Source organism: Pseudoliparis swirei, chromosome 4, assembly GCF_029220125.1.
Source record: "Pseudoliparis swirei isolate HS2019 ecotype Mariana Trench chromosome 4, NWPU_hadal_v1, whole genome shotgun sequence".
NCBI lineage: Eukaryota > Metazoa > Chordata > Actinopteri > Perciformes > Liparidae > Pseudoliparis > Pseudoliparis swirei.
In genome coordinates, this window is record NC_079391.1 from 27096214 (window position 1) to 27119882 (window position 23669).

Below are 23669 nucleotides of genomic sequence, written 5' to 3' on the forward strand. Positions count from 1 at the left end.
TAAACTGAATTTAATACATTCTATTTTAAATTAGACACTGATGGCACAGCGCTTAGTGTTACATCTTTTATTCAAACCAATTGGCTTTTTCGCTGGTTAAGAGGTACATGGCTGAAAAAATATTTCCACAGGGGGGACATCAGTTAATAAAAAGATTGAGAACCACGGTCTAGGGCACCAAACGTTAATTAATCCACTGCTAAAAATAATCCCTGAACAACTCCCCATTTCCTCCTGTTTGAGTACCACTTGACAACAAACGACAGTGGCTTTGTTCCACTTGTCTTCTACCCTCATCTATGGTGGCCGTGTTGATCTCTCACTTCTGTTAATCCCTCAACCTGTTTGAGCAATGAATCCAGTGCAGGTTCCTGCTTATTTGCATGAGTCTGGGCCCATGCTTTGCATTTCATATTGTTTCCCCGACTTAACCATCCTGCCAAGTCCCCCCTTCCCCCTTCACGAAATCCCTTTGAGTCTCTCTCCCTCTCTCATTATGAAGTGTTAGAAAGTTGCTGAAGTGAGAAATGAGCCTGCGAAAGCCTGTTGTCCTGATTAAACTTTGACATAAAGAGTGACAAGAAGCGATGGAGGGGAAACAATAGCAGACTGTGTTTGAGTGCAAGCCCGGAGCAAGCAAGCAAGCAAGCACCTTTGTCCTCATGAACAAAAGCATTTGTTTGCATGCGTTCAACTCCATTCAACTTCACCAAGCCCAGGTGCGAAAACCACATTTTAAAAAGGACATCACGACTCATAACACCTTTGAACGGTTGATGAACAAGTCTGTCCAATTAGGTCAACAGAAGCCGATCGAAGCTGCCGTGTTGCGATGTAAATATGGTTTCATTGCCTGGACTGAAAGACACGGCAAAACGAGTCTGACGTGAAAGAGTGCTCTCGACTCTCCCGTTGCGAATAAAGATGATCTATCGATATTCAGAGCATTGATTGAGCCTCTACTTTCTCTGGAAAGACGTATTATGTAATGAGTAATGTTAAGCTAAGTGTCACTCCTGTGTGTGTAATCCGAGTTTCTCTGTGCTTTCTTGACATGGCCGCACATGCACGTTAGTGCACGTGAGCGTCCTACACTGGTTAGCGCGCGGGCCGCCCCGCACTGCTCTCTCTTACAGCGCCGTTGTTGAAGTGTAGGTAAACACTGTTAGCTCTGTCAGCACCGTTTGCTTTTGTTTCAACACCTTTAGCTTCTAGTTGTTGGCTTGAACATTGAGAGCAGTGAGGCAATTAATAAGCTCTGAATACAGTGCTGCAGGAATGAGTCCTAAGGGCCTTTCACACATTGTGGACCAGGGGGAAAGAAACATTGTGATGCAGGGCAAGCAGTTGGTAATGAGTCAGCATTTTTGCATTTCTTGGTTCCATCATCTCAGTCATTGTGTCAAAAGTCAGAAATGACATCAGTTAATAACCCTCTGGTGAATGTGTAAGCTTTTATGTGTCCCGAAAAAAAAAGCAGTTGCTAACAAGTGACTAGCATAATGTAGTTTATTTATAGCTTAACGTTTTTCTTCTCCCGATTGCATCGACAATGATCTTGCTGAGCAAAATGTTCACATAACATTAGACATAAGACTCTCACTTTTTCGACGAGGGAACCAGTGTGATGCTAACTTCCTGGATGGGCCTAAAAAAAGCAGCACTTGATTTGTAATTTAGCAGCCTCTCACACAAAGCTCTTGAATACCATCCCACCAGTTAAATTGAAAATGAAATGCACTGCGTTTATTCACCGTTGTCATAACTGGAAATAGAAGTTGCTGCCTCAGTGCCTTGCTTATATACAAGTGTGACGGTAAAAGCAGGTAAACCGTATCACATGACCACCATCTTCCACACTTTTCACACACTACTAGTAATAAAAAGGATACTTGTTGCAGGATTCAATGTTCTGCCAAAACGCGTATCCCCACAGATAAAAGCCCTTCATCAGAGCTGAGGGGCGGAGTTGGGCTCTCCTCAACTGCTGTGTGAGGAGGGAGGAACTCCACATTCTTATAAAAAGCCAGTGGATGGGCTATCAGTGTTGAGTAGACGGAGCAGACAGACTGGCCCTGGACTGTAGCGTTGACCCAGAATGGCACAGAACGGAACAGCAGAGAACGGAATGGCCGAAGGAATCCCAGCTTTGCTTCTTCCTCAGCCAGTCAAAGTCCACGAGGTCAGACACACCAAGGTAAGGGGGCTCGACATATAAACCAGGTTCAACTGCTGAAGGTAGGGTTGGAAGCATTTACTCTGTTGTGTTTTGAACTTTGATGGTGGGTTACATGAGGTGTCAATTACAAACACTCCATACTTTCACCAGATTTTTATCAACAATGAATGGCACACATCCATCAGTGGAAGGACATTTCCTACTTTCAACCCAGCGACGGGTGCCAAAATCTGTGATGTAGAAGAAGCAGACAAGGTAAGAGGGCATTAATTTATTTTATTGTCATGATGAATTTAAACTTAGTGTAGGCCTATATACATATACCACACAATAATGAAGACCTCTGATAAAAGTGTATCTGATTAGGCTCTATATGAAAAGAAAACAACTGTAAACCAAACTTCATTTTAACAACTGTTAAGCATGTAAATGTATAAATATACATATATTCATGTTTTATATTCATTTTATTTAGAAAAATGTCAAAGGATATATGTAATAAAAGTAAATCTAAGTATATTAAAATAACGACCAAATAAGAACCTTTTAAATTCGGTATGTGATGTATCTTTTTTTTTTTTTTTTTTTTAATCTACGAAATAGCTTTGACAATATAACGGGGCAACTCTCAATCAATGACGTTTACGTGGGAAGTTGGCAACCGAAAGATTTCGAAGCTACTACTAATTTTCTATTATTATTACGAAGTGGAACTCATAGAAAAGTCCGTATAGCCTGTGTATAACGCGCAGCTCGCGCAGCGTTGTTACCGTGTGCTCCTTTTTTTCTATGTAGGAAGATGTGGATAAAGCGGTGCAGGCAGCCAGGGCGGCCGAGCAGAGAGGCTCTCCGTGGCGGAGGATGGACGCGTCCAGCCGCGGGAGACTGCTGCACCAACTGGCCGACCTGATGGAGAGGGACCGGCGCCTGCTGGCGGTGGGCTTCATCCCCACACGCGCTGTTCTCCGGGCTGTCGGAAGCTGCGTTACTTCGCTGACTTATTGGTCCTCACGCAGACTCCACATACAGTAGCCGACATCCCACAAAAATAAATCCCCCACAAAAAAACTAAATATGAAGTATTTACAAAACGTTAAAACAACTTACGTGATACATAAACATTGGTCCATGTCATCGTGACAGCCGAAGATATCACATCCACGAGTAGAACTACAAATGCGAATAATGACGTATTATTGTACAGATTGTAAAGCTTTCTGAGTCACATTTATAACTTTAGATTTTATACTATACAAATACAATTAAACTGAGGTGAAAACTAAAAACTAAAATAAACAAGTAAAGGTGCATCGTCTCACATCTAAATTTCCCGACAGTAAAAGTACAGGAGGAGTACAAGTACAACATATTCCCAGTATAACAAATATATATATTCTTGTTTTGCAACATAATTGCCATAAATTATTTTATGATAATGATATTACTGATTCATTAACGTGTACTACCGGTAATTGCAATTTTCGACAAATTTCCCCTTGGGGATTAATAAAGTATATATTTATCTATCTATCTATCAATGTATGTGTTTCCGGTGGAGGTGGTTGGTATTTTATTGCTTACTGTTTGGTAGTTTATTTTACTGTGTAACAACACAATAAATTGTTATCTGCCAAATAGTGCTATGTTTCCTTCTGAAATGTACTGAAATATAGAATAGCATAAAATAAAGTAAGTACAAGTATCATACCTCAGTAGTACCTTCGTAAAAATGTGCAAACTGGCTTTCCACCACTTCTGATTCATTTCTTCTTACAAGCAGAATTCCTCTTTGCTGAATATCTTCTGATGTTTACAACTCAGTGTCAGATCTGTAAAAAGTAAAAACACATATCCCCTAATGCTCATGCATCCTGCATTACACAACTAACTCATGCCAAATGACACCAGGTTTCTATTTCGTGTGCTGCTTGTGTTTCTGATATTATTCATAACTATGGAGGTCAAGAGGTGCGAGTGCAATTTCATGAGCAGCAAATTTACGGGATATCCGGCTGCTGAGAAATGTCCATGCGCTCGTATGATGTCGACTTATTTATATCAGGGATTGGCCTTATATTATTGCATGACATCATCACCCCACCCCGGCCTCCTTTCTCTAACTGTAATGATTGCTGGATGTTTCTATCCCTCTCTTTCAGATATTGCTGTGCCTAATCACTCTGTTTAGCTGCCATCTTGCATTGAGACTTAGATCTATACATGAGCCCTTGCAGATGTGGGTGAAGTAATAATATCAGATTGCATGTGACTGCTAATTGCAAACATGTTCTGCAGTGGTAGTGTGCAGGGTATAGCTAGTTACGCTAAATTCCCAGCAATGTTTGTGGAAATGAGGACCAGATCCAGACCATTTAAAGTAGAGCAGTGGTGTCGGTATCTGCTGGGGATGCGGAGCCTGACTTCTTATTTGTCATTTGACAATGACACATCAGTAGGTAGCAGTTGGCACACAATGCATGTGTAAATCATATCTGACTCATTCAAACATTATGATTCACTTTTATGTGTTAACATTATCAATTCTTAACTTAATTTTACATTATCAATGTATTTATCAAGTTTTTTGAAATGTTAGGTTTAAATATGCAAAATTAGACATTATCTAATGATGACTTGTGGGGAATTTACGCAAGACAAAGAAGTACAAAATGTGTATTAAATCTGAAAGAAGACATGTTATTTGAATAAGAAAATATCTCAAAGATTTCCGATTTGAAACATGGTGTATCCAGATTACCTTTGTAAATCCCTTCATTTGGACTTTAAACTGAAATTGCATGAAATGCTCTTAATCATCTCTCATTGCACAGGAAAACTACAGTAAGTACAGGAGGTCAACGTGTATGAAGGTAGAGTGATGGAATAGACAGTGCCGTTTTGACTAACCAGGGGGTTAACAAGTCAAAGCTATATAATCAGCCAGTCTTGCGTCCTTTCCAGCAGTTATGACTGCAAATATTTCATATAAATGTGCAACATGATTGAACAGTGATGCAAGTTCTCCTGCTTCTTTAGACCCTGGAGACTCTGGACACGGGGAAGCCCTTCCTGCAGTCCTTCTTCATTGACCTGGACGGCAGCATCAAAACCCTTCGGTACTATGCGGGCTGGGCCGACAAGATCCACGGCAAGAGTCTACCTGTGGGTGAGTGGGTGTCATCGGAGAGACTTATTGTCAGGAATTCACCAAAAGAACCCGACATGGCCATAGATCCAGAGATTGTATCAATAACAAACAAAAAATAATAATTTACATGCAGCCATTGTTAAAAACAACAGGCAGAGCAGAAACACAAGCAAGCCTCAATACTACATTGGATATATGTGTATGTGTGTGTGGCTATGGGATGCGTTCAGGCAAACTACTGTTGTGTGGAGGTCACCTGCATTTTGTCAGCACTCAGAATTCCATTCACAATCACTGATAATTGTAGAAAAACCGACTTTGGGCCTTGAGCCGGGCCTTATGAGCCCATATGTGGCAAGTAGAACCTGGTTCAACCTGTTCAGTTCAATTCGAGAGCATGCATTTGTGATTTATGCTCTCAAATCAATATTAGTTACTATGATAAACCTTTACTTATAAAGCACTTTATCGAAAAGAAGAAAAAAAACAATGTTTAAAAATTGGAGCGTTTTAGAGTCGCAGTGCTTATAATTACTAAATTTCATTTAGTCAATTATTTACTGAATTATAGATTTAATAAAATTAATAAGTTTGTGTGCATAAATATTTTTTTCTTCTCTTTTCTTATGAGCTCCATGAATAAATAGAGAGAAATGAGTATCCACGGATAAATAAATGAAGTTAGTTAAACACATGGCAATTAGAAGGGCTCCATAACCAGTGTACCACTGGGAAACAAGTGAATATGTGGCACGGCTCAGGCTAGTCCTCAGTAGTGGGTGGTATCTCCTCCAGACTCTTAATACTTCCCCCTCGTCCCACTTTGCCGTCTCCTCTGACTCTGCAGGCCAGCGGATAGACAAAACACGCAGACTTTTCCTCTTGATTACATCCCAATAGAGTGGTGAGAGATGTAAGGCACGGCAGGACAAAGGGAAGAGGAAGAGGCTGAGATAGTAATCAGTGAGGTGCAACAGTCTGGGAGGATTAACAATCAGCATTGGCTCAAAGCCTCGTCTCTCAGCCAGTAATCCCCACCTTCACACTGGAGCAGTTGCTCTAGCATCAAGATGAGACGCGGAGTTGAATTTTTGATATGAAAACAGTAGTAATAAGGATAAGATACAGAATGCAGCATTTCCAGTCAGCAACATTATTAATGATAACCCAGTTAGATTCAGAGTCAGATATATCTAGATGCCAATAGAGAGAGGAAATAAATACTTTCACTTTTCATTTAATTCATTCTCAATTGAAGATGACTTGTTGTACTTCTGCAGAAACATTAAGTTGTTGCTCGGCTGCTTTCATTTTTCAACAGAAGAAGAAATATTCACATAACGCAGGTTATGCCCACTAACATGGCGTCGGCTCGCTCACTGAGCTTAGCGAGCCAGCTCGCCCTCGAACATCAGACATGTCATCATCGGAAAGAAGTGCGCCAGAATCTACTTTACTTTATTTGACTTTATGGAAAGTGGGAGATTAAATTACACGACAACAAAAAAGTCCAAGACAGAGCAGAGATACAGGAATCCAGGTGACATCAAATAGACAATACATTAATACAACATATACCAACATTATCATCAATAACAGCAAGAAGTATATCACCATAAATCAAAAATCTTGAGATGGTTATTGATTATTACATCAATGGTAATCTATTCTACTTGGGTCTTTAGGTTTTTTAAATAGTCATGGTCTCTGTTGTTAGAGGTATTATACACAACACTGAGATATAGTTGTTGAGTTATAGTTCCTTATCCACAATTTTGATTTAAGTAAAAATATTTTTTCAGAAATAACAACTCAATGCTTAAAGACCTTCATGGGGTTCTCATTCTTATATAAAGCCAAGATATTCATATATAAATATATACGGCATAACGAAAGTGGTAGAGGGTCAAAGGCCCTCCTATGTGGGAATCCACATGAGGTTAGGTCAACTAGTTAAATGACCACTGACCTCTACTCACGAAAATGTATCTATGGATCTCATTGAAGAGGTTGTGAGATCAGTCCATCCTTACAGAGATGCTCCTGCCTCTGATCTGGTAGGAGAATGGAAGTGTCAGTTTGGAATGTGGAGCTACTGTAGGCCTGAGGCTGCCCGTCTGAATCTTGTGTTACACGCTGACAGCACCTTGTGTACGACGATGTTCCCAACTGACTAACCGTCAGTAAGCTGTGGTTGAACATGGACTCACCCGGTGACTCAAAGATAATAAAGGCTGCTGGAGATAAGTCCTGCTGTAGGGGAGTCTCCCGCTCTGTGATCAGTCAAACTGGGAAACTGGAGAAGGTCAGGGTGCAGACTGGGAAACCAGGTTTGACCAGTTATCTGCTGAGCCTCTGACACATTTTACGTGCAGTATAATTTAACGTCAATGAGTGTTGGGTGGGACATTCATGTAAAGACAGCTTAACAAGACGAACATGGTCACAGTTCCTAAACAGGAAGAGAACAGCAGTCAGCTGTGTTGAAGTCGGATATTTTTCTGTAGTCCCTCAGTCTCGTGTCAGAATGGATCTTCAGTTATGTGGCAGCCGATGGTCGTTTTATCTGGAAACTGACTGAACAGCCTTCTTGTGCTTCTTGTTCTTAGGAACTGGACCTCCATTTACTTTGACTTTTTAACGGTGGCTAAAAGTCACGATGAAACAGATAATGACCTTTAACCCTTTAAGATCACTTCCCCAATCATATTGTGCGCCTATATAAAATTTAAAAAATAATTGTATTATAAAAAATAAAAAATATATTATTTTATTTTATAATGAAATATTCTTTTCTCCTTGTTAAACTAAATATTACGTGTTCTTACGTTAGCTAGTTATGACTAATTTCAACCAAATCCATATCACACTACATTTTAAGCCCGCCCAATTAATTGTTGGTGATCCAATCAATGCGAAATCCATCTTGTAACTGTACACTATTCAAATATTACGTTGCGTTAGGAATACATCACAGAACAGAAGAGAAAGACACTCTCACTGTAAGACTCTGTTCTGTGTCTCCTCTGTGTCTCCTCTGTCTCCTTGATTGTTTCATTCCCTGCACCTGCCCTCAGCCACTCTCGTCTCGTTACTGTCATGTCGTACACCTGTTTCCCCCCCTTATATATTGTGCCAGTCTTTCCCTTGGCTCTTGCTAAATGTTCAGCTTTAATCTGTCTCCCCTGTTCTCCCTGTGCCTTGTGGTGCTCTCTAGCGTGAGTAGTTTGCATTCCTGACCGTCATGTTCTGACCCTGCCAGCCCTGACCTCCGATTTTCTGCCTGCCCCTTTTTGGACCTTGTTTTTTTGGGAACCTTTTTTCCTCAGTAAAGAGTGTCTTTTGTTATCCACACCGAGTCCTGTTCGTTCCTCTAAACATGAGCTCTTGCCCCTCGCTACTCGGTGTGCGACTCGTGACACTAACTTCCGTCATACTGGAATTTTAAGACACGAGTAGGTCTCATAAAAAACGACGTATAGTCTTATTGAAAAATATGAGTCCCTCTCCATCACTCCGGACCCCCAGAATCAACACATTACCTGTATCTTTTGTTGTGTTCAGCCCGCGTCTCAACCTCTATAGAAACGTAGCACCGAGGTGACAGATTGTAAAAATACACCCGAAACAAGAATAAATCACCATAACTTTCGTTGAGCTGGGGAAGAGTGGCCTGTAAAACAAAATGTTAACCTCCACCTAGAGTACAGCCATCTAAACTGATTGTACTCTGTCTGTTTTGTTTACAGATGAAAGCTTCATGTGTTTCACCAAACACGAGCCTGTTGGCGTATGTGGAGCCATCATTCCGGTAAGTGCAGAGGAGATCTGGTTTGAATTTATGACCTATAACTTGTAATAATAATATGTATTATTGTGCACATTAGACTGTCTTGGTGTGAAAAATGCACACACCCATACACACTGTAAATACCACAAGACAACACATTGTTGTTTATAAACCGTTAGCGTATGTCCAGTTATGCTGTAAGACAATCTGTTCTTAATTAGCATTTAGCAAATCAGAGCATTGCACTAGAATCCAACAAGATGTTGTGACTCCGGCTTGAGACACACATGTGTTCTGTGGTGTAAGGTGCTGGCTCTCTGTACGTCAGAGAGCAAACGGGAAGTCAATGACATCAGAATGTTCTTATAGTCATTTGAGTTTCCCCTTGTTCCAGTCTTTGAGCTCAACTAGGCTAACCTAATCCCAGATTTAACTTTATACTGGACCATAGATTTATCAGAAGTAGATCTAGTACTGATCTATATAGTTTCACCCACTGCCAAATAAATGCTTATCTCTTCCTCTTTATTCCACCTCTGTGCATATGCTTATGACTATCTTCCCATGGTCACATCTATAGAATCTGCTTTTCTTACCATGGGAAACTCTTCATCCTAATTTTTTGCAGTTCTAGGCAAAGTCACAATTTATTTACATACTGGGCACGCTGAGAAAACATTTATATAAATCTGCTCATACGATTTATACAGGCATACGTGGTATTTCCCAAAATGTCACAGAGTTCCTATAATGCAGCAGGCCTTTTAAACATCATTTATGCTGCTCATACGTCTGGCTTTTTCTTGGAACTAGACTCAGGCTTAATTGGAACCACTAAAGTCTGAGCTTCACTTTCAGGAAAAGCATTGATCATAAATGTGCAGTTTAAGTACGATAACTCCTATTAATTTAAAAGCACTGTCTGGATGTGAGGATGAAATGAAATCCAGGAACTTCGTATTATCTAATCTTTGCTGTCCCTAAACAAGAGCTCCTCTCTGATAATCCCTTTTGGGCTATTCTCACAGCTCAGTCCTGTGCTGCTTCTACCTAAATTCACACATTGGAATCTATGTTTTTTGTTATACCGTATTGTGTTGCACTTTGTGTTGGATCCAGACAGACACATGTTTATAATTTCAACATCATGACAGAATAAAGCCATTTAAGCGTAGGCCTGCCCCATAACCTCTAATGTTGCTTTGGCAACAACAGAACAAAACGGCTGTTGTTTGACATGAGAGATTATATCATAAAAGTGAAATTCATACTGAAGGACGTTGTGTAATTACTGAAAGTAGTTCTGGCACACACACAGCATGAGTCATTGTCAGAGGAAAACAGGGAACCTTTTACTCACTTGTGATCCCAAGAGCCCTGAATGGCGCTGAGTGTTTCCAAAGTGTTGTGAAAATTAACAATGCCTAAACAATAAACAGGCAGCCCTCTCATGTGTTGCTGTCTAATTTGGGTTTGAGTGCTCGATGATTTCTTCATTGGTTTCCAACCTAGAAATGAGCGACTGGAAAAAAGATGACCTCTTTTCTGAATGTATTTACTTGAAGTGATCCTAAAGATCCAAAGCTCCCTTTATTAACTTGTATATTCTCTCCAGTCTCACATATCAGTGATGACGGGGATTTTTCTGGGAAAAACTAAATACTGATGTGTGTGTTGCTTGGATTATAGGCCCGGTTTGTGCCTCTCATATACTTGTATTTTGGCTGCAGTGACATACATTAGCCACCGTTTACATCAAAAACTATTGAATAAATCAGGTAATTTCCATCCTCTCTGGACACAAAATAGTCAGTATGATTTGACTGTTTACTCTCACACTGAAATGGCAGCAGAAAATGACACCGGCTTATTGTTTAGGTATTTAATAAAACCACGGCGGACACATCAGGCCTCAAGAGACTTTCCACTGCTCATTCATGCCTCGGTAGCGGCGGCCTACCCTGTTTCCTAAAAACATTACGTTCCTATATAGTTGTTTTCAACAGTTTTAAACACATAGCATAACATTGTAAATAATACACTGGGTGCGGAAAGTATTCAGACCCCTTTACATTTTTCACTCGTTATTTCATTGCTGCCATTTGCTAAAATCAAAAGAGTTCATTTTCTTTCTCATTTATGTACATACACTCGGCACCCCATCTTGACAGAAAAACCCCAAAATGTGGCCTTTCCTAATCAAGTCCAATCAGTTTATTGAAACACAGCTGGACTCCAATGCAGGAGTAGACCCATCTCCAGGAGGATCGGATGAAATGGACAGCATGCGAGTTAAATATGAGCGTCACAGCAAAGGGTCTGAATACTTATGACCATGTAATATTTCAGTTTTTTTAATTTTTATATATTTGCACACATTTTTACATTTCTGTTTTTTCTGTCAAGATGGGGTGCTGAGTGTTAATTAATGAGAAATAAAATAAACTTTTTTGATTTTAGCAAATGGCTGCAATGGGGGTCTGAATACTTTCCGTACCCACTGTAATTAATTGATTTGGTTGAGTAAAAAAGAAAAAAATGGTTACGTTATTTAAGCTACAGATGCTAATTAGAAGGGGAAAAAATCATCATTGACTTGGTTTTACAAGGGACACAAATGGCGTTCTCCCGTGTCAAAGTCCTGTTTGTTTGACCCATCCGGCACCGCCCTGATCACCTCCTCCCTACGCCGACTTTCATTACAAACGAAGCTGCAACAAAATCCTTTTTTCCCTCGAAACGTAATTCCCAATGCAGTTGTGTTGCTTAGCAAGGCAGCCTGGATGTCTACTACTGGAACTGTTTATGAAACTACTTTACATAAACACAGTTAAAGTACAAAACAATTGTTTATAGCACACAGTCAAAGAAAGAAGTAGGATACGTCATTGTTGAAATAATGGAGCACTTGGACCTACATATGAAATATAACAAGTATTTATGTGAAGAATGAAAAAAAAAAAGGGAAGCTTGCATCGTCTCTGGCCAATTGCTGCATTGTTTTTTTCATGCAACGTTTTTAAGTGCCCATATAAACTTTTCCAATACAGGTGTTTCAATGCAAATGAATTGTGATCTAACTGCGCTGTTCTTTATGACAGTTTGCTTTAATCTAACTTGTGCTGGTACATATGGACATCATCTAACATGTGTTCTTCTGTCTGCGGTAGTGGAACTTTCCTCTGCTGATGTTCATGTGGAAGATGGCCCCGGCCCTGAGCTGTGGAAACACTGTGGTCATCAAACCAGCGGAGCAGACCCCGCTCACGGCCCTCCACATTGGAGCGCTCATCAAAGAGGTCTGTTGTTGGGCGGAGAGAGTCTGGCCCGGGGATTAGACTGCTCTACTTCTATTATGTACAGACGGGGACTGTTTACTAGCAGGGGAGACAATCGGGACCTGAACGCCTCAACTATGTCTGGTTGGGGCTCCCACAGGTCCACTAGACATAATCACAGTTTAGGAAACTACAGGAGTATTAGTGAAGTTAATGAGTTACTTTATTGAATTGAATACCTTTGTGTTTTGAGTTTATCGAACAACTCTCTGAAGGAATGTTCCTCAGTTCACATTACCGAGGCTTTATTTAAATGCTGTGTGGAAACCAGATTAAATGATGTGAAACAAATTGAGAAACTCTTTTAGTCAGGGCCTGATTCATCATACTATACCGTTTGATGGAGTCTTGGATTGACTTAAAGTTTGCTTAATTTTTGTTGATAAGATTTCTTTTTTGGAGGTTGTAGAAGATATGTGAAACTATGTATATGTTTTTGTTGTAGAATATTTAATTCCACCCATAAATCTCAGAAACCCTTATTATTTAAAGAAGGACAGAGGACATAGCTTTGGTATTTCAATGGACCTACAAGCGTGGTCATTATTATTTAAGAGAAATACTGAAATATAAAATACCCATATTTTATAATATTCAAACTGTCAAGAATGTCATGTAATACTGAACCCACCCTGAAGGCAAATGTTTAAATGGCTTTGACCTCATATGAGGGGTCTCTTGCTGTTGACCCCCAGCACTAACATGCCCTCTGGGTTAACATTTCAGGCGGGCTTCCCTCCTGGAGTCGTGAACATTGTTCCTGGATTTGGTCCCACAGCAGGAGCATCCATCGCCAGCCACATGGACATCGACAAAGTGGCCTTCACTGGCTCAACAGAGGTGTGTGAGTCTACGACGATAATGATATTTGGCCAGTGCTTAAATGATTCTCAATTAGCAATGGGCAGCGTGCCTTGAAACTGATATATCAGGAAGTCCTGCCCTCGGAAGGATTGTACGTGAACTGATTTAAGTCCCTGAAACACCAGTAAAGCTTCCGAGTTTTTTCAAAAGGTTCTTGGTCCCCTGGCAAAGTCTCAACAGTGGAAAAAGCCCCGATGCATGCAAACTACAATCGAAACCACATGCTGCAACATATTCCCTCCACGTTAGATGATGGAAAAGACTCATTTATTCAGCTGTATAGTGTCACTCCTAAATCAAGATGAAACGCCTTAATATGAAACTAAGTGTAGCTTTAAGATACCGATTCCTTTTTTCTAAAAAAAAAAAATCTTGAGAAATCTGTTTACAATGCAAAGATGATGATTAATGATTGTATTTAATGAATAGTTTGAGTTAAAAGGTCTTAACACTCACATTTCTAGTCTCTTTCATTCTGCATATATGTAAAATAGTTTTTTTTCTCTTCAGTATTAGCTATTATGCATTAAGGTATGACACAGTATACTGTCATGTGTGCAGATCGGCCAGCTGATCAAAGAAGCATCGGCCAAAAGTAATCTGAAGAGGGTGACTCTGGAGCTGGGAGGGAAGAACCCCTGCATTGTGTTCGCTGACTGTGACTGTAAGTAAACATGCTCTGACTCACATTGAAGTGCAACATCACGCAGTCACGAGATTCACAATTCAATTCAGTTTATTTTATATAGCCCAATATCACAAATTAAGAATTTTCCTCAGAGGGCTTTACAATCTGTACACATATGACATTCCTGACCTGTGACCTCACATCGGATCAGGAAGAACTCCCAAGGAATAGAAAAAAAACTTTTACGGGGGGAAAAAAGGAAAGAAACCTTCGGGAGAGCAACAGAGGAGGATCCCTCTCCCCGGATGGACAGAAGCAATAGATGTCATGTGTACAAAATGAAGCGTTACAGAGTTACAACACATTTAATGAATATGACGGAATGTGACCTGTTATACGGTCACTCCACACCATCGAGCTCCAGGTGTTTCACGACATACCCAATACCTTTAATGTAATAATATACCAGTACCAAGTCGTACCAAAACTTCTCCCGTCAAAAGATATCTGTAATCCATCCTTGTTGTGCCAAGATAGCGTATAAATGACTATTTGTTTGGTTTTGCTCGCAGCCAATTCTCACAAGCATTCTTTAGTTTAAGTCGATGTGCGATCGGTCCACAGGAGCTACAACTGAATGCTTCCATTCACATGATGAGTATCGAATGATGTACTCTGGTATCAAATTTATTTTAACAATACCCACCCGAGTGCTGGCATTACAGAGCAGCAGCAGAGGAAACCGTGCGGTTCAATATAGCCACTATTCTCCCACTAATGTGAGGATACCGTGTGGTTTGATTGATGGCCTTCATTCATGTGCTTGTTGAGCTGAATACCTTGAAACAGAAAAAAATGTATCATCATTTTGTTTGAATAGCTTGTTTGATTGCATTGATTAATGTTGGCTAAAACAGAAAAATGTAAACACAATAAGATAAGACAGGACATTAAAATGATATGAAGTAACCTATCCCCCTTCCCCTTCGTGTGTACAGTGCAGCTGGCTGTGGAGGAGACCCAGAAAGGAGCTGTTTATAACCAGGGTCAGTGCTGCACGGCTGCATCCCGCATCTTTGTGGAAGAAAGTATTTATGAGGAGTTTGTGCGTCGCAGTATAGAAACCGCCAAGAAGATTGTCATAGGAGACCCCCTGGACCCTCAGACATCACACGGGCCACAGGTATGAACACACTCAACATGGAGCACTTCCAGACAAAGCAGTTACTAAACCTGTGATGCTTTCAACCCATAGTCCATGGGCTGGCAAGTAGAAGCATACAAATATAACACAAATTTGACATTACAAATAAAAATAGTTCAAAGCTAGTGTTGGTAATGTTGTTGGGACAGCTTCTCCATTGCTGGCCCACCTGACCCTTCTCCTACTCGGGCTATTGGTTGTGCGGCCCTGGGGCCGAAGGTGGGCCTAATATCTAATATGTCCGTGTAATCATAACTCTTGCCTTTTATACAAAGGATCTGTTTACCTGCTCTGAAACTTGCTATAAAGCTTTGCAAAGGGGATATGGGTCAAAACTACGACATTCTCATGTCATACATATAAGAATGTTCAGCTGCTTTGAGTCTCAATATTTAAATATCTATCTACGAGTGATGGGAGTAACGGCTATTTGAAGAGAGCTTATAGCTTGGTTCTTTTCCCAGAGCCGTTCGAAAGAATGTCTCATTGTTCTATTTTTCTTTTTCATGTAAAAAATTAAACGAACACTTTTAAAAGCTAAAGTATAACATTATGCGCTGGTCCACAAGTGATGTCATTTAAACACCATTGCTTTGTGGTCTGAACTGTGGCTGGAGGTAGGGCAGGAAGTGAATAGCACTCCTACCTCAACCTGTGAAGTGATGTAGGCCAACTCTCTGAATACTTTGGATTGGTCAACTTTTTTGGGAAGTTAACTTCTCTTTCATTCTCAGAAAGAGAGGCAAGAGGATGGATATTAATCTCATGTATGTGTGTATAGAACAGATTTGGAGTTATCAATGAAAGAGTCTAAAACTCACTGATTAACAGGCTCCATCTTCAACTTGAACACATTTGAGTTAAATTGGGTTTATCACCCTGGTGCAATCTCCGCGCTGGCAAACATGAATTCATTTTATTTTAATCCCAATGTATCATTTGACTGTGTTTAACCACAGCCAACACTCTCTTTCCCTTGTCTACCGTCTGGTGCTGGCTCCAGATCAGCCGACAACAGTTTGACAAGATTATGGATCTGATAGAGAGTGGGAAGGAGGAGGGAGCCAGGCTGGAATATGGAGGATCAGCTGTGGGCGAGAAGACACTCTACATTCAACCCACAATCTTCTCTGGGGTCAAAGACCACATGCGCATCGCCAAGGAAGAGGTATACAACCTGTTTCAATTCACCACAGATGGATCTGACACAGGCATGGAGGTGTGTGGAAGTAAAGCCTGACACCCTGTGGACAAGTTATTTAATTACACCGTAGACATACAACTGCGAGGAGCTGGATACGCAGGAGAAGTCTGTTAGGAGGAGATCAAAACAAAGTTTTACTTCTATGGTGGTTTCAGTACAAGTTAACAACACGAGTCCCCAAATGATACGACATTTCGGAGACCGAAATGGGCTTCGATAGTCCTGCAGAAGGCTTAATTTTAACAGTATGTTGACCACATGACCTCTTTATGATTCATGAAAAAGAAGATTATAAACCTATAACCAGAGTCATAATGTGATTGTAACTTAACTAACATATTTTGACATGCCACTTCCAGATCTTTTATTTCACCATATACAGTATGTTCACACTAATACATCAATTTCTTTAAAGAGACTTTAGTATATTTGATTCTGAAGTGAGATGATTTAATCTCATTACATTTCACTCACCAGTAAATATCAGTCATAATAGGAGCAGTGATGCTGGGCCTCGGACTGGAGAATAACTCTCAGGTTGTGTATGTCTCCTAGTGGAGATTCAATGTACATCACATGTCTTTCATCTCAGATTCAGTCTGCTGTTGTTCAGTTTCAAAAGAGAACATGTGGAAGAAACTTAAGGAACAGCAACTTGATAATGTAGGTGTCAGGATGTCGTAGTCAGAGAGAGAAAGGACCCAAAAGCCGACAACTTTTCCACAGGAAGATTGAATCTTTTTCTCAAAACAGGTCAAGGACAAACATGAACTTAACCCACACTGGGGAACGAGACGAACAGGGTTTAATTACACAGGGAAGGTGCAGGTGATTGGACACTCGTTGAACGAGACACAGGTGGACACAATGAGGGCGGGGCTAGCAATCACACAGAAGGAAACAATCAGGGACAGGGCAGACACTAACAGGATATGCAGGAAAACAGATGACACAAGAGACAGCAACTTCAAAATAAGACACAAAAACACCGGATCATGACAGTAGGTTACCATACTATACGGTGTAACTACTGCCATCTTGTCATGCTTGTACGTAAAATGCCGGTTTGTGCATCAGTGGCCCTTTTTGAATATCATCTCTAAAATAGCTACCATGAATAGATGAAAGACATATTTTTTTCAGCCCAATGTGTCTTTACATGATTCCATTCTGAAAATGGTGGTGGGGCCACAGCGGGTCGTCCTTCAATCCGAGGCAGCTCCACAAATGTTCACAATATTCAGACTGACATTTGTTTTCTTGACATCTCTTCTTTGTTCATGCGACTGTTTTTTATTGATATCTTTTCCCCTCTCAGATCTTTGGTCCTGTCCAGTGTATATTCAGCTTTAAAAGGCAGCAGGAAGCCATAGAGAGAGCAAACAACTCAAAATATGGCCTGGTGTCAGCAGTCTTTACAACCAGCATGGACAGAGCTCTGACTGTGTCTGCAGCCCTGGAGACTGGCACCGTTTGGTAAGTCTCTGTTCACAGCCTCTACACCAGAGGGACATCTGTTGAGAGGCATTTGATTTTCCTGCTTATCATTCATTAAAAACATTTAGTTTCCACAACGTTTAAAGATTCATGCATGAACCTAAAAAGTCATGTGTGGGACTACTGCCCCTGCTGCATAACTTTTTATTTTGCTTTTAACAAAATAGTGCAATGCTTGACATAGATAATTGAACACAACAAAACAAACAGCAAAGAATCAAAACAGTAGTATCAGTATCCATAGTGAGTACAAATGGCAATCTTCACATACATGAACATCTACATCAACAAATGCCCACACTCAACCATCCATATTTGTCACGGGGTGAGGCTCAGGTGCAGAGGCAGGCTGGACTTCAGGTTTGAGTAAAACAAAAAAACTATTTAACTTCAGAAAAAGGTAAAACATAAAAACTCTGGCTTGAAAACAACTACAAAATACACTAGGAATCACCATGGGAACAAAGACTGAGAGTGAGCCATCGAAACAGAGACACTACGAGACTGAGATAAAGACAACAAACCGACAGGAGACAAGGGAAAGACTGGCCCAATATATAGGGGGAAAACACAGATGTACGGCATGATGCAATCAGGGAGACAGGAGTGGCTGAGGGCAGGTGAAGGGAATTAACCAATCAAGACGGAGGAGAAACAAAGGAGACACAGACCACAGGAGAAACGGAACAGGGCGTTACAATATCCGCATATCCACCCACATAGCATTCCCACCCGCCCCTTCCCACATATATACTTTTACACATACGAGGCGGGTTCAATGAGGAGGAAAGGATTGAATAGTTAAATTGAGTAAAATTAAATAATACAAGCAGTAAATATAAAATGAAATTATATAAATAAACATACAATTTCTGCTGTCCATATAAATCACACAAGCATAGATAAGGAAAAGGGAGGCTCAATATGCATGACATCAAATGCTGCATTTCAATCTGAATCATGTATCAAATATCATTATTATAACTAATTCCCACTATACATCGACTGAGATTTACTGATAGCTATTGTTCATACCAAATGGAAAACATAAACTCGGAGAGATTTTTCTCCCTCTCCTCAAAATAATCTTCCACTTTAGTCAAATTTAAGACCTGGATCTCTATCTTGGTTCTCAGTTTATTCTTTTTGTATCCCAAGTTTCCTAATATGCTGTCAAGTGGCCTGTTTAATATTTAAGAACTCATTGGATTACAAAAATGAGAAGGTATATTAAAAAAAAGTAGAACTCACCATTAGGCCGAATTATCGCCACATATTATGCAGAGCGGGCTCGTGAGAATCACCTGTAGCGATAAACGCATTTTATTATAAGTAGGACTCCTGATATTGTCTTTTAAATGCAGCGTTATTTTTCTTGTGAAAACAAAACAAAAAGCTCTGTCTGTACCTTTTCACCTTTCCAAAAGATGTCTGTTTTTTACTAATTGTTGCTAGTTTGTAGATCTTTACGGTAACATATCATGCTTTAACAAATGAAAGGGCTAACATTATGTATTTTATTATTTATTTTATATTCATATCATAAATAAAATCAGACAATTGTCCCTTCTCTCTCTCTCTCTTCAGGATAAACTGCTACAATGCCCTTCATGCACAGACTCCCTTTGGAGGATATAAGATGTCAGGCAACGGACGAGAGCTGTAAGAGCCATCACTTTTTCTTCATATCGTTCACTGTGTTATAACCTGTAACATGTAATCTGTAACCTTTAGCCTGTAACCTGTAACCTGTCCCACGTGTTATCTCTGTCCTCTCAGGGGAGAGTATGCTCTGGCCGAGTACTCGGAGGTCAAAGCAGTGACCATCAAGCTGAGTGAAACCCTGTGAGAAGAACTGGCTGAGATGTCCATCAAATCACACTTCTCTCCAACCCACCCCAGTCCTTTGTCTTCAGTCATGCTCATGATGTAGACATTAGGGTTAGGCCAAGATATGAGTTAGTCTAAAACAGTTAATCAGAGCCCAGAAAGAGTCAGTGTTTGTTCACCTTTTTTATTTGTAGACGAGGAGAGGCAGCGTCAGTAATGTCATGACGCCACATGGCCAACGCTGTCATTTATGACAGAATCTGTCTGCACTCCTCTTTAACGCTTTAAGTCAAAGCAGTACGTCCTGAAGTATTGGGCCTAACCAAAAGTGCACGATAGTCTCTGTCAGTCGGTCTGTGCGCTGCAACGCTCTCCAAGGTGCTGATCCTGCTGCTGGACACAGCGAGGGAGCTATCCAGCAATTTGACGCTTTTGGCCACCATGAACTTCAACCCAGTAGCATCCTTGTCTAATTTTTTACTTCAACTGTTTCCTAACCTTTAGACTATATGGGTTGGTGTTTTTTTTCTGTTTTCTGAATCAAATCTCTTTTTACTCATGAGTACCATGTCGAGAAAAGGGCAAAGAGGGCAAAAGTTGACATCGTGATGAGGATAACAATCTGTATATTTAGCAGCTGTGCAATTTATTCACCTAAATCCTACACACTATAATCTATCGTTTAAAAGATGCATCCCTAATCCCGCACTCCCTGTAGGCAGATGTATCGCTCCAAAATTGGTATATCAGCTAGAGTTGTATTATCATGCAGTCTGGTTTTGTTCCCCCTGCAGTACTTTCAGGTCTTCAGGAGTTTGAGCTTGCAAACAACACCTTGGTGGTGTTGTGCTGCCACGGTCCTCCTCTCCATTTTGCTAACATCCCAACTAGAGAGCTTTGTTACATTACTAATGAGCTAGACGACTTAGTTGGTGGCACCGACACTGTCATAGTTGTTGTCATCTGGTGTCACTTGGTTTCGCGGCTCCGCTAGCCCATGCCGATGTGTCGTTGAACAAGACGCTAAATGCCAAATTGCTTCGCCGTAGCTGTGTCTACGGTGTGTGAATGTGTTGTAAATCGCTTTGGATAAAAGCGTCAGCTAAATGAAATGTAATGTAAAAAATTAAAACAAATTAAATGTAATGCCAAAGGCAGACATGGGCTCTCAAAAATGTTGGCCTATTGTAAAAAATTCAAATAAAAAAGAAGAAATATTGGTACAAAGTGTAATGTTTTTCAAAATGGTCAAAAACAGGTCGCAATTTTTGAGGATTACAATTTGAATCGCCATTACGAGAAGAAACGCGCAGAGAAATATAACAACTTGACTGATACAGAGCAGCACGGATGCCTGAGGCTTTGGAGCTACGCAGAAAAAGCAACATGCCTTTTTTTTTACCAAGCTTCACACATCCAAGGATGGAGCAGCCAAGACCAGCTTTGTGATATCCCACAAAATGGAAAAGAACAGTAAATTATTCTCTGATGTGGAGTGGAGTCTGCTGCACTACTAACTTAATAGATCATGTATTATAATGATAATCTTGTTGTAATTAATCACGCAGCATATGGATTGTTATTATGTGCTTTACTTTGTTGCACATCTACTTCTTCTTGATGATTCGCAGATGTATGAGAAATAAATGACGGTGTATGTATAAACTACTTTGCAGATTAAGAGACATTTCCCCTCTCAATTTCTTGAAACTATTATAGAGGTAAAATGATTATTACTGGCCATTATTTTTACCAGAGTAAAGTCTACTCTTTGTGTTCTCGGGACTCCCTGATGCTCATTGTCCCAAATGACAGAACGGAAATGGGAAATAGGGCTTTTTGTGTACTCTGCACTCATCCTGGATTATATATTGGAGAATACATTAAAACTCAAAGAATTGATACCACTTACTGCTTTAAAATATAAAATGAAAGAAATAGAGGCAGGTTAAAATGTCAATGATTCTTCATTAAATTAACTGGGTTTTTTCACTGTTTCTTTTAACTTGTCTTGTTTTGTGTTTTTTTGTTTGTAACTGAGTTTCTTATGTTTCTGCCTGTCTTGGCCAGGTCACCCTCAAAAATGAGATGTGTAATCTCAAAGCGATTCACCTGGTTAAATAGAGGTTTAAATAAATACAAATATGTTGTATATTTGTTCTTTTTATATTGAGTAGGGCCAACCTATTCTTCCACATGAGACTTTTGGGAAAAGAAGACACAACTGAACATCAGAAATATGATATAGTTGTCAAAAGTGTTCTCCTTTTGTCTCATTTTACAACTGGCACATCTCGGGCTCAAGGTTTATTCCCCAGGCACGCTCATGTACTTGGCATTACGGGAATACGTCACTTCTTACACGCGTTTACCGGAATACCTCGATCCCGATGCGCTGCTCAGACCCTCCAACCACCTGCAGGTATATGCTCGTCTCACCTCACCGTTTGGGTTTCCTATCACGTGTGTTGAAAGCTACTCGAGTAAAACCACTAAAGTAAATTACATAAGGTCTGAGAATCATAATTAATTCAAACTCCATATATGTCTTCATAAGTACATATACATACATATATACACACATATAAGTATGTATATATATATAAATTAGGGCTGTCAGCGTTAACGCGTTAATCTATGCGATTAATTTGGCCGCGTTAACGCACTAAAATATTTTAACGCAATTAACGCAAAAAAAAAAAAAATTTAACCGCGGCAGTACGGTTTGACACTGTTTCCGTTTTTAAAACAATCATTTCTCCGCGAAAATAACGAGCAGAAATTAGTTTAACTCGTGGATGAATCAGTCGGGTTTCCTCCTGCTCCTCCTTCCTCCCGTCTCCCCCTCTGATACACAGAGGAACGAAGGGGCGACGTGTCGGGTGACGCGGCGCGGAAAGAACGCGACACACGAAACCTTCAACGTGATTGGTCAATCCGTTTGTCTGTCAACATTTCGGGGGAAAAGAACCCAATGAACACTCAGTAAATCACAAAGGACCTCCCACCTCACAGGTTAGGCTCATTTAGCAGCCTGTCAGTCAGAGAACCAGAGGACACGGCGCGAGGACAATGAGGCTCATTTCAGAGCTGAGATTGTTCTGGAATGTTTGATGTATAACACGTGGGGGTGTGTAAAAGACACGTGGGGGTGTGTAAAAGACTTTAAACGGTGAATTTAATTTATTTTGTAAAATGTATAAAATGCCCCCAGCCTCCAGAGGGTTAACGTGACATATGTGAATGTCAGTCAGTTACCAAGGCCACTGGTTCTGCTGCTGTTCAATGTTAAAGATGACAGGACCAATGGGGTCTCAATATACCTCATTTTTTTTACTAATCTGATGTTTCACTGAAGAAACAATTTATCATCCACGATATTAAATACCTCGCTGGCACTGTATATGTAGGAGCCTCTTTGAAAACACAGCTCTGTGTGAAGTTTTGTCTTTAAAAAGAAGGGAAACACTTTTAACCCTTGTGTTGCCTTCGGGTCATTTTGAGCCGATTAAATATTTAACCCTCCCCCCGCCTTTGGGTCATTTTGACCCGATTCAATGTTTCACCCTCCTGTTACCTTTATATTTACTAACATATTTTACCCTTTGGGTTCAATTTGACGCCAGCAATTAAAACCTCCAGAAAATTATTAGAATTAATATTGTTTTCCAAGTTTAAGTGTGAGGCACTTTATGTTTGTTTGTTGACTACCGAAAGAACACCGACATTAAACATTGAATGGGGTCAAATTAACCCGAAGGCGGCAGGAGGGTGTAATATTGATTCGGGTCAAAATGACCCGAAGGCAACACAAGGGTTAAACGGTGAATTTTTTGTTGTTGTAAAATGTATAAAATGAGCCCAGCCTCCAGAGGGTTAACGTGACATATTTGAATGTCAGTCAGTTATCAAGGCCACTGGTTCTGCTGTGTTCAATGTTAAAGATGACAGGACCAATGGGGTCTCAATATACTTCTTTTTTTTGTT

General features: G+C 40.3%; 1 protein-coding gene across 3 annotated transcripts; it reads left to right on the forward strand.

The window, feature by feature from the left end:
- The first annotated feature begins 2098 nt into the window (after positions 1–2098).
- aldh1a3 (aldehyde dehydrogenase 1 family, member A3) lies at positions 2099–21834 on the forward strand. 3 transcript variants are annotated; one of them, XM_056412017.1, is made up of 14 exons: positions 2124–2197; positions 2330–2434; positions 2975–3115; positions 5216–5345; positions 9077–9138; positions 12288–12416; positions 13182–13295; positions 13881–13983; positions 14946–14993; positions 15069–15130; positions 16155–16370; positions 17674–17831; positions 19440–19514; positions 19632–21834. In XM_056412017.1, the coding sequence occupies exons 1-14, from the start codon at positions 2129–2131 to the stop codon at positions 19699–19701; spliced, it is 1482 nt and encodes a 493-aa protein (XP_056267992.1). In that variant the 5' UTR covers positions 2124–2128; the 3' UTR covers positions 19702–21834. The 3 variants fall into 3 exon arrangements, with proteins under 3 accessions (XP_056267991.1, XP_056267992.1, XP_056267990.1); XM_056412016.1 differs by having other exon boundaries at positions 2099–2197; positions 14946–15130; positions 16155–16319; XM_056412015.1 differs by having other exon boundaries at positions 14946–15130.
- Positions 21835–23669: the final 1835 nt, after the last annotated feature.

Excerpts from the sequence above, each read along its gene's own strand:
- aldh1a3 (XM_056412015.1), top strand. The coding sequence starts at position 2,129 with ATGGCCGAAGGAATCCCAGCTTTGCTTCTTCCTCAGCCAGTCAAAGTC. Across the intron at positions 2,198-2,329 it reads ACGAGGTCAGACACACCAAG|ATTTTTATCAACAATGAATG; the intron begins GTAAGGGGGCTC and ends TACTTTCACCAG. Across the intron at positions 3,116-5,215 it reads GGGACCGGCGCCTGCTGGCG|ACCCTGGAGACTCTGGACAC; the intron begins GTGGGCTTCATC and ends CTGCTTCTTTAG.